Source organism: Talpa europaea (assembly GCF_964194135.1).
Source record: "Talpa europaea genome assembly, chromosome: 6".
Taxonomy (NCBI): Eukaryota; Metazoa; Chordata; class Mammalia; order Eulipotyphla; family Talpidae; genus Talpa; species Talpa europaea.
The window spans coordinates 58,246,074-58,258,358 of NC_140072.1; the positions used below are offsets into that span (position 1 = coordinate 58,246,074).

Genomic DNA, 12,285 nt, shown 5'->3' on the forward strand with positions numbered 1-12,285 from the left:
ACCTCCATTAGTCTTCTCCTGGGGCAGAGAACCCAGAGGATGTCCCATAGGATGGTGGGACAGTCTTTCAAAGTGGGATCCAGATGGGCTATCTTGAAGCCATGAGATGATAATGTCAGGCAGAAAAGCTGGATGGGTTGTCTGTGTCCCATGCCAAGTCCAGCACAGGAGCCACCTAAAGGCAGGTTCTGAGCACAGTGACCCATTAGCCCAGTCTCCACCTCACACTTCCAGAGAGCTAAGCCCAGGCTTCCTGGAAGAGCAGTTGGGCAACAGCCTGCATCGCCGATGAGACCACAACACCACTGAGGCCTGGCTACACAGAGTGACTCTCACCTCAGGGGTGTTATGCTGATGTAGTAAGCCAGATGGAGAAAGACAAATACCATATGACTTCACTCATATGTGGAGATTACAAAAAAAAAAAAAGGCAAATGAGCAACTGTATGAGGAGCAGGAAGACACCAGGCCTGATTCTTCTATCACTACAACTTCACATTTTCTTCCTTATCTTTCCTGTCTCTTCACTCTGTGACAGCAGTTGACTGTAGACTAAGGTGCATGAGCGCACTTGAAACAGATGTACATCTTAAGGCATGAGAAATGGGACAAAACAGGAGACTGTTTTTGAGCCCCTTTCTTTTTAAATTGTATCAGTGTCTCAGTATCCTTTTTGCATGCATTGGATGAGGAACATCTCCCACAGCCTCCTCTCCATTGAAGGCATGTTTCTCCTGTTGCAAAGGAGACACTTCTAGTCAATTTTGTTGTTCAGACAAAGGCCAAGAGAACTATTTAAGATCACTAAATACTCTGGTAACAAGATTATGTCCCTTAATTTGAATTAGCTCAATTTGAATTAGTTTGAAACTTTATTGAATATCACAGATACTTGTAAGTTTTCTTAAAACACAAATTTATGGACTTTACTGTGGAGTTTCTTAATAGGACTGGAGCTAGGTTTTTATATTTCTAACAAGGCCCCAGATGACGCTTATGCTGCTGGTCCATGGAATATGCTTTGAGAACTACGAATTTGCTTATTCCTGACTATCTTATACTTGAATGAAATATGTGGGAGTATGTTTTGCTTTAAGTCGACATTCTTCTTAGAGAATTCTGTTGAGAGCTGCTTATGGCTGATTAGAAACACCAGCTTTAGAAATGTTTGAGTCAAAAAATTGTGTCCCTGATCTATTGTCAGGAGCAATGGGATCACCATTGCCCAATGGTATCCCTGTATGGGAAAGACAAAGAATTATTTCTAGAGGAAACTCTCAACTCTGCTTGCGGTCACTCTTGCTTCCTCTGGTGAGTGAGTTTGTGCTTGTCTGTGTGCAGAGCTGGCATGGCTTGGATTCCTGGATCTCGCCTTGAAGCATTCTCAGCCAGATGGCTGCCTGGGAATTAGGGACAAAGATCTTATCTTTCACTGTCTGCACCATTGGCAACTAACTCACTGAACTGTGTTTGCTTCTTTTTCTTCCGCACTGCACTCTAGTCCCCAGAAGAGAGGGGCATACTCGGTCAGCTTTTATCTCCTGACAGGTAGTTCAGTCCTTGTTACTTAATCACTGTTTCTAGAATTAAAGAGTGTGCGTTCCTATAAAGGAAGAAGTAAAGAAAACATCTCTGATTATTGCAAACTTCCTTGCCTCTCAGATAAGCATTTAAGTGATATAAGATTCAAGTCTGATCTATTAACAGGACATATAAACTTTTTTTTGGTATTTAATATGCCAACAGTCCCAGCTGTTCATAGTGGGTTGTGACACTTGGATACATGATGAAGATCTCATTAGTCATAAGTTATACTTATGGTACTTCATTGACACCATCCACCATTTCATCAACCTCCAAGTAAATTCATTTGCCCACCTTCCATGTCTGTGTCCCAAACTAAATTTCTAAGAAGGCTTAGAAATGGTTATATTTAAAAAAAAAATTATTTATGCATACAAGAACTGGGGTGTAGACCAGAGGTGTGGGGGAGTGGAAGGATTCACCAGGGAGAGTGGGGAGCAGAACAGGCAGATCTACTGAAATACACTGCTGAGGGGAGCAGTGGGCAGGACAGGAGAGGTCTACTGTGCCATGTGGGTTGTTCTCTGGCTGGCTGGGGATCGAACTCTTGCTGCAGAGGCTGGCAATAGCTTGACAGCTACGTCTTTAACCCCTGCACCACCACGGAGGCCCCAGAAATTGTCACTTTCAAAGTAACAATATCTAGTCTCTTTTGTTACAATACAGGTATATATTGTATATATGAATTTGTTCATGTGTGGTAGGTAAACTGGGTAACAAAATCATTAAACTGTGAAATCGTATCAGCTCAAAATGTGATTTTTCACAAGGTAAAGCAGAAGGTTATATATATATATATATATATATGATTTTTGTTCATGGTAAAATTCGCATACCAAAACCTTAACCAATGTTAATGCTATGGTAATTATAACAAGGTAATTATATTTGGTGTCCCTGAGTAACACTGGGTGAAAGTGAAGATGCTGCTCAATTTCCAGTAGTGTGTGGGGAGGAATGCACACCACCCATATGGACCTCATCTGCTTTTTCACTTCTGTTTACCTTCACGCGATGCAAGTTTATTTATTTACTTATTTATTAAAGATTTATTTATTTATTTATACAAGCACTGGGTAAAGTCAGAGGCATGGGAGGGTGAGAGAATTCACCAGAGCCAGAGTGGAGAGTAGAACAGGCAGAGTGACGATGTACACTGCTGAGGGGAACAGCGGGTGGCAGGAGAGGTCTGCACGCCATGTGGGACCCTCCCCCTGTGGCTGCGGATCAAACCAGCGCTGCACATGCTGCGGGCAGCTTCGCAACCCAGCGCTCAACCGCTGCGCCACTAGGGAGGCCCTGCTATGCAAGTTTAAATAGTGTTCTTAACTTGTGTACTTTTCTTCACAAAAAGCATTTGTTTATTGTTATCATTTAAAATTTTAATTTAGGTAATATTAAGATCCCTCATCAGGTATCACCACCTTAGTGTACCCACCAACCAAATAACCCATAGTCCACCACCATGGTCCACTGTGCTTCCTTTGTTCTTTGCTCTTACATGTCCCCAGCCTCCTCTCCCCGTGAAAGCATTTAATCTGGCATCCTCAAATAAGTGCGTGTCCTGATTATAAGGATGCAGGGATTCAGTGATGAGAAAGTTGTCTGTTTATGGAAGAGAAACTTGTGAAGAGATGAGAGAAGATGGGAGACAATAGCAAATGAGAGTAAAGGAATCCACATTAAATTTCACCAGAGACCGTGATAAAGGACTAAAAGAAAGGGGAACAGAACTCATAGGGGGCCATAATTTATTTGCTTTAAAGAAGCATGTGACACAGGTTGAAGAACAAGCTATAATGCGGACAGGCAGAACAGCACTTTCCATGGCATTTGGTCTTACTTGGAACCAAACAAATAGCTTTTTTTGTTACAAAAGAAGAAACCTGGCAAAACAACAAAAGCTGGATTTCTATTTTAAGCCAGCACAGAAGGAATAACAAGACAGTGAGTCAGAGCCATCCACCTCTGGTGTCACGACCCTTCACCCTATGAATGTCCGCTGCCTTCCAGCCCAACTCTGCAACTCAAAGTCAAGGTGCTTCATCACATTCATAGCCACCAGTAAATTCATGTATTTATTTTTAAAAAATCAAGGCAAAGTGCTATATTTACTATGATACTGTCTTAATTAAGAATTTACTATCCTTTAAATGGGTGGAATTTTTATTGAGTTGTCAAATTTTGAGTATGTATTATTTTATCAGACTGCAGAGTTTTGAATGTTCTGCTCTGTACCGATTTCCTTCATAGTCTTGTTATTTTCATGAGGTCAAAATTCCATAATGTGATATTTTTAGGAACAGCCTCATGTTATAAGAGAAATGATGGCATTTAGAGAACTTGCTATGTATCCACTACTTTACACTACTGATAACTTTGAGAAAGAGCAAAGAAAAGCACAAAAGAACACTGGTGGCTCCTGACAGACTTCCTTATTTGATTTCTGGGATTTGTGCTTTCTGCATCACAGTGAAACTCCAAGGAGTCTGAGTAATAATATGCTTGGGTTTTGGTAATTTTGGACTATGAGCTCTTGTGTAGTTTGCATTTATTGGTGAGAATTTGATAAGGACTGAATTGAGGGACCAACCTGCTAGAGAGGATTCAAGTTTCCTTCTGCAGATTCATAAGCAGAGTCTGAGTAATAATATGAGTCTGAGTAATAATATGCTTGGGTTTTGGTAATTTTGGACTATGAGCTCTTGTGTAGTTTGCATTTATTGGTGAGAATTTGATAAGGACTGAATTGAGGGACCAACCTGCTAGAGAGGATTCAAGTTTCCTTCTGCAGATTCATAAGCAGATTCATGACCACTTTTTCTCAGTTTGTAATTTATAAAACCTCCATAGTACGTATTTGAAATCTATAACTTGGAGAAATTATGGTTCTGAATTCTTAGGGATACACACACACCCAAGTTCTAACTTCCAATTTTTGTGGCCATATGTAAGACTAATACATCAAGTAAACAAGGTTTTTGAGATCAGAAAATTTCCCATAGGACAGTCACTGCTTTAGGGTTAGTTAACTATGTGACCTCCAGATCCTTCTTTATTTTGGCCCTGGAAATTTACCCTATTTTCCTGTGAGCCTGACTATGCATTTAAAACACCTTTTATTATATCTTTACCCAGGATTTTTTTTTTTTTTTGCTATGTAGATCACTGTGCCACTAGTTTAGATTATTTCTTGCATGTTCAGTGGGGTTAGCTTAAATAAATGATGTACTCAGATGGGAAAGATTTTTTGGAGGCTTTGATTTAAAACAGTGCATATTCTGGGACTAGGTTGATCTCTTAAAGCCAAGGCCTGTCTCTCTGACCTCACAGGTTCTATGGAACCGATGTGAGTTTGTGTGATTTATGAGGGCAGGGCATAGGGGAACTCTGTGTGCTAGTGAGAAATGATCTTCTACACTCCAGAGTGAGGAGTGCCCAAATGGGAATGGGTGGAGGTTGGAAAGAGATACAGAAACACTCTGATTTGAGGTCCAAGATGCCTGGCTAAGAAGTTGCTTGTACTAGTCAGGTTTCTATTAAACAAACTGTCAGTAAGTCCCTTTGGTGATGTTAGGCTTAGTTGTCTGGCCCCACAGATTAAATGTTATGCTTAAAGGTGTGGAGAACATTCTTTGAAGACTTTATTTTCATTTCATTTAAAGGCATATCAAGTTCTTGGTTAATTGTTATCCCTTGTAATTTGTCACTGGAGATGTCTAAGGGATTTATTTGTTGAACTATCCTTCACATTCAATAAAGTGAATTAAATTTGATTCCTTAAATAATTCTGTAAAGCCAATTCATAACATACTTTTGAGGTTATTAAAAGTAAAACAAAAAAGAACAGAATCTTGCTTAGATAGGGAGAAATTCTGAATGCCTGTACAGGATCCTCTTCCAACACACTGAATACAAATATTTGCGATTGTTTGAAAAGAAGGATAATGATTTCATTTGATCTGTGTGGTATGGCTTAGTAGAACTGTAAAAGAATCATAACCTTGTAGTAGTTCCAGGAGGATAAAGTAAAAACTTATAAGGAATGCTGAAGTTCTCATATATGAACAGGGCTCCCCATTAGCATTTGGGCAATTCTCTTCTCAAGGGATCAGTATCTTGGGAATATGAGGTGAGACACAGAGTTGGACTAGGTGTGGGATAGGGCTAGGCAAGACTGGTGAGGGTGAGGGAATAGAGGGTAATGATCAGCGGGTCAACAGGAAGTCAGTGGATTAAGAGATCTGGCAGGACCCAGAGTTTTGATTTGGAGGAGTTAGTCCCCATTACTAATCAGAATCTATGAGGGTCTTGCTACCTGTCCAAATTTGGGCTGCCTGTGATGGCCTTAAAGCTACCAGTCCTGTTGGGCCCAGGATCACATCAGGTCACTGCCTTATAATTGGGATGATACAGACTCAGGGCTGCTTGCATTTTCTAGAATAGCTTCCTGCACTAATACTACTGATTTATCACTGACTTTTTTTTTCCTCAGTACATATTCAAGCCATTTGTAATATTTACTTTTCTTATACATTTTAATTATTTTTGTCACAACCCTCTTTTTATTCAGATTTCTTAATCTTGTTCTCTATTAAATGCAGTTCAGATATTTCAATAATATTGGACCAAATTTATGAACAGAGGGAAGGCCACTGTATGACTTAAAGGGTTCTAGCAATGCTACTTGTGAAGCAGAGGCAGGGATTTTTTTGGGGGGTGGGTAAAATATAAACTCCTTGAAATTCATTTTTGAAAATGCAAGTAAGCCTACGGTACATAGCCCAGTGCTACTTTCTCTTTCAATGTGGGTGCTTTTGTGCCAATACATATAAGAATCTTAGATATAAGAATCTTAGAAGACAAGAGTTTACCTGGGGATACTGAGGGCCAAGTTGGGAAACACTAACAGATCTTGATATGATCTGGCCAATTTCTCTCCTAGAGCATACTCTACCATGTCAGCAGTAAGTTCCATCTAACTGGAAGATAAGAGCCCAGATGGGAGTGGAATCTTTTAGGGAAACAAAAATGCAATGGGTAGCACCATTCACTCTCGTTCATTAGGTTTCTTCTTCCAAATGGGACCAACAGGAAGCAAGATGATGCTGAGGCAGAGGGGAGGCCTGGCAGTAACCACTATGCCTAGTCTGGTCATATTGACTGTTATATTTTAAAATGCTTTTTAAGGTTAGTAAATAGCAAGTCAGATTCCTGTCCTTCCAAGAGACAAATCTCAGGTGCTACATATTTTGCAGGTACTTTTTACTTTCTGGCTTTTTCCATCATTGGGAAGCAGTTGTGGAACCAGGTTATGGGGCATTTACCACCCTTGGGCAGGGCAGAGAGAGTGACAGTAGGTTTCAGGACCTTGATTTATAAGGATGCCACCTGCTAATTTGAGAACTATGGTGAGGGGTATTGTCACTTTGGAGAGAAACTTACTGTATTTACTGAACCAGGATTCCAGTGTGTGAGTGTGGAGTGTGTGTGTGTGCATGGGGATGGTTTATACATGTCTTTCTCTTATCTCCCTCACAACCTCATCCCTCATCAAGAAGCAATTGATCAACAAGTAGTTTGGGGGGAAATACTAAGTATTAGAGTTCTGGCTACATTTTAGAAACAAGGGCGGGAGCAATTTCATAGGCATCAGAAACAGGAAAATTAATCTCCAGGATTTCCCCTTATCAAGAAATCTTTCAGGACTTACAATATCATTTGAATGTCTTTCAAAGTTACATGCACATAACAAGATAAATTCATTGAAAAATATTTTGAATATTGCAAAACAATCTGGCCTTGGGTGACACTGTTCCTAATAATGCAAGACATTAATTAAGAGACATTTCCCTGTAAATCAAAACCACAATGAGCACTCACTTCACACCTGCTGGAATGGCTATCATCAAAAAGTCAAGGACTAACAAATGCTGGTGAGGATATGGAGAAAAGAAACCCACGTGCACTGTTGGTGGGAATATAAATTAGTACAACTGCCACAAAAACCATATGGAAATTAAAATAAAAATGAAACTACCATATGATCTAGTTATCTCACCTCTCTGTATTTGTTCAAAGGAAATAAAATAACAATCTCAAAGAAGTATCTGCACCCCCATGTTCAATGCAACATTATAATAGCCAAGACATGGAACCCATCTAGTGCCCATTAATGGATAAATGGATAAAGCTACAGTGACACACACAAACATGTGCACACACACATAGAGGGATATTATTCAGCCATAAAAAGAAGGAAATCTTTCTATTTGCAAGGATGGACCTTGAGTGCAGTGTAATAAATCAGGCAGATCATACAAATACTGTATGGTCTTACTTATATATGGAATCTAAAAAAACTCTAAACAGAAATTAGGTTTTTGATTGCTAAAATGGGAGGAATAGCATGAAGGTGATCAAAAGGTGCAAACTTCCAGTTATAAAATAATTATATTCTGGGCCTCCCCAGTGGCGCAGTGGTTGCACACTGGGTTGCGAAGCTGCCCGCAGCCTCCGCAGCGCCGGTTTGATCCCCGGCCACTGGGTGAGTGTCCCACATGGTGCACAGACCTCTCCTGCTGCCCGCTGCTCCCCTCAGCAGTGTACTTCATCAGTCTGCCTGCTCTGCTCTCCCCTCTGGCTCTGGTGAAATTCTCTCACCCTCCCGCACTTCTGACTGTACCCAGTGCTTGTATAAATAAATAAATAAATAAATAAATCTTTTTAAAAAATAAAATAATTATATTCTGGGGATGTAATGTATAGCATGGCAGCTACAGTTAATGATACTGTATTGTATATTTGAAAGTTGCTAATAGAGTAGATCTTGACAGTTTCCATCATAAGGAAAAAAATTGTAACAATGTGAGGTGATGGATGTTAACTGAACTCACTGTGATGACTTCACACTGTATATCTATATGAAATCATTATATTGTAGGCCTTAAACTAATACAATGTTATATGTCAATTATATCTCCATGAAGCAGGGAAAAAGACATTTCTCACCAATACAAATTGTATGCTATACAGTATCACAATATACTATAGTCTATTATACTTACTATTTTATGTTACTAATTAGACATACTATTTAGACTAATAGACATATTTTTACTCTCCTACTACCACTACTATGACTGCTACTGGTGTTCAGTACTTTCTGTGTGCTAGGTGCTCTTCTAAGTACTGTATATCCTTTAATCCTCACCATTTACCTGTTCTTTTGTTACTAGCTGTCCCCATCCATGGGAACTTTTTAATAATAAAAGGAACTGAGTGACAAGGGTGAGGCCTATTACAATAGAAGCCCTGGTGTTAGGTGCCTGCTGTCACCACCGCCCCCACCCCCCGACTATGTATCCCCATTTTTTTAAAGAGCAACTGCAGGGTTTTTGTTTTCCCCCAGAGTTCTAGATTTGAAAATGTCCTTGTTTTTGAATCACCATAGAAAGCACTCTGACTCATGGGTTTCTTTTTTTTCCTGCTCTCAAAATAAAATGGTTGAACAGCCAGGAGTATTTAGAATAACATTTAACACTTGGGGCTGCTGTGGTAAGAACATGTTTAAAATCTTGGTAAAACCCGTTGGGTCTGAATTGCATGAATTGACCTGAGCTTGCGTCTTAGTCCCTCCCTGCACACACTCGCTCTTGTCTGCTATAAGTCATCTCTTTCTGTCGACACCCAGAGGCTTATGTTGATGCAAGTCTGTTTCTTTCTTGAAGTCCTTGCCACATGGATCCCTATCCTAGCCCAGTTTCTCATCTCATTCATTTGCCACCTTTTAAAAATGTCATTGTGAGCCAATCCCCTCCTGTTTCAGTTTAGTGATCTCTGAGTTTTCACTCAGCTCAGTTCTACACAGATATGTGTGCCCTTGTACTGTGTGCTGAATGCTGGAGTTTCCAGGATGAAATGAAGACCAGCTTTTGCCTGGAGAGGCTGGCCATCTGTTTTCCCTGACCACTGTGGGGAAATACTACAGTACAGGGCATGGGAGGTGTGGAGGCAGACTAGCACTCCCTTCAAACTCCCCTTGACTTTACAGTGCACACTGATTTTGCTTAAAGGAAGGGCATATGCTAGAACTGAACATGTGACACTATTTGTTTTTCTTTATTTGGCTATTACTTTGGGCTTTTCCTAATCTAGGAGTCAGGGATAGCAATTGATAAACAGGTAATGCAGGTGAGTCCATGCCCTAAGCTATTTGGGGAGACATTGACAGGAGTTCTATGGTGACAAGGATAGAGAGGAGGCAGGTTCCAATTGTCCTTGTAGCCCAGTGCTAAGACCAGTGCAGGGCACATAGTAGGTGTGGCCTATAAATATAATCAAGGTAGGTGCTACCCTTTGTTGTCATAAATAAAGAGGCCAGAGGCACTCTTTCAGATGGGCAGACTAAGACCTGAGTGGCCTTGGAAGAGCATTAACTAAGCAACTCAACAGGCATGTGTGTGTGTCTATGTACACGTGCACACACACACACACACCATATAATCACATACATTTATATTTATTACATGTCACATAACACTCATCAGGTATGGCATTCTGTGGGTCCTTGCTAAGCACCAGAACCAGAGGGTCACCCCCGTTGCCCTACCCCAAATGCCTTTTGGAAATCTCACTCAACCCATATTTACTCTGAATGACATGTGGTGACATAGATCAATATTAATTTATGTGAATTTTGTATAAATTGTACAAACAATGCAAGATTTGTCTTCAAAGTTTTTACAAAGATTTTTGTCTTGTGGTTACATTAACTTTGTAATACCCTTGTTTTGAGTGATTGGAGGCCTGAGTGGAGGAGCAGAGTATACTTACCACAGTACAGCAAAGGGGCCAGAACCACCACAGGAGAGCCAGGGCCAGCAGCAGGAACAGGATCAGCAGGGCGATGGCCAGGATGGAGCCATCAGACTGTGGGGCCAAGAGAAAGGGCAGTCAGCAGTGGGGCAGGCCATGGGTGCAACCAGCACAGGAGCCTGGGTGGGGCAACACCTGTGGTCTCCCCCTTCCACACTCTTATCACCAATCTGCAGAGTTAAGACCCAGAAAAGAGCACAGTGTGCCAAGCAAATGGCTGGAAGTCTGCCCAGCATTCCGGCCAACACACTTTATATTCAATAGAAATGGATTTATCTTTTCAGTGAGGCTCTTCACTTTGAGCAACATTCTGAAGAAATCAAACCTGCATGGGACAGGTGGCTGCCTATGCAACTGGGCACTGAGGTGGTCTACCACTTCCATATGCCTCTAACCTGTCACCTGTCTGGTGACTCCCTCAATCTGCTGTCCCTCCATTACCTGGCCTGCACTCAGGACCACTCTACTCAGGCTTCAGCCTGTTCCCCTGAACCTTTTCACATAAGAGCAGGTAACCAGTTCACCTGGCTATGGGTGGAAAGTCTAGAGTCCGACCACAGGACGTGATAAAGGGCAGCTGGATTCCAGGGAGTGGAGGGCAGAGCAGCTGCTCTGAGCCAGGGAGGGAGGAGTATAATGACTGAGTCAGCACTGCAGTAAGATCAAGTGAGGCAGGTACCCAAGATGAATTATACCTACTTGAAAACATGCCTAGGCCAGTCCTGAAAATAGGCTCTGTTGGTATGGCCTGAGATACCATTCGCTTTTAGCAAACAGAGATCCCAATAGGAGTCAGCATTCAGAAGCTACTGGTTCCAGGAAGCAGATTTAATTTCCAACCATCCCTTTCCTGCCTATCAGTTACTGGGATGCAAATGGGTACAACCTACTGGAGACTGTAGGGGGAAAGGGTGTATGTCACTGGCATTGATTGTCGTTGGTATTCCTTCTGAGTAAAGCTAACAAGTACACTTTTAGGCCAAGGAAACAATCAGGTATGTTTGCTCCTCCTCTACCTCCTCCTCCTCATTATCATCATTATCATTGTCATAAAAAACAACTTAAATATTTAACAATTAGGGAATAACTAAAAATACATAATAGAACTATGATATAATCATGTAGACATTATGTTTTCAAATAATAAATGACATGAGAAAACATTCCTGATATAATAAGTGGAGATATATATCTCTATCTATATATATTTCCAGAGTGAGTGACAGACTGAAGGATATTTACTAAAATATTAATAGTGCTTTTACTGGTGGTGAGCTTATGGTAATTTTCTTCTTTCTTTAAAACCTGCATTTTTCCCTTTAAAAAAATTTCATAATGAGAAAATAAACTGCTGAAGTTTTTTATTTTAAATGTGCACTTGGGGTGCCCCAAGTGTCAGAGCTCACCTGGCCTGGGATTCTTACCCAGGGTCAATGGGCCAATGGGGTACATATATGGGCTCAAGTAGATGGAACTTATGACTCTCCTGAAATGACACCCCTGTCCTCTTCAGTATCTTCATGGGAGACTGTTCACAGCAAGATCAGATTCTCAAATCTCCCCTTTGTTACAGAAGGGCAGGGTTGGGAGGGGACAGTTGGTGGGTTGTCCAGAGTAACACAGCAGTTAATGGCAGATCTGGGCCATGACTCACGCCCACTCTGAGTGCTATGGAGGGGCTACTGGAAGCTGTTTAAAGGCAGTTCCTACTCCCTGGAATGTCTTTGACCAAAAAGCCAGGGAGTTAAATGCCCTGACCCCCACCAAGCCAAGACTTGGAATGTCAGACTGTCGCCAAGGGAGCTGCAGCCTCACAAGTGCAGG

General features: G+C 41.1%; 1 protein-coding gene across 1 annotated transcript in view; it reads right to left on the minus strand.

The window, feature by feature from the left end:
* The window catches only part of ANTXR1 (ANTXR cell adhesion molecule 1), a gene marked incomplete at its 3' end in the record, with an annotated part of 210,237 nt that overhangs the window by 71,871 nt on the left and 126,081 nt on the right, over positions 1-12,285 (minus strand). The window contains exon 13 of the mRNA XM_084234447.1: positions 10,420-10,515. Within this exon, the coding sequence (XP_084090573.1) occupies positions 10,420-10,515 (96 nt within the window). The remainder of the gene's footprint in view (positions 1-10,419; positions 10,516-12,285) is intronic.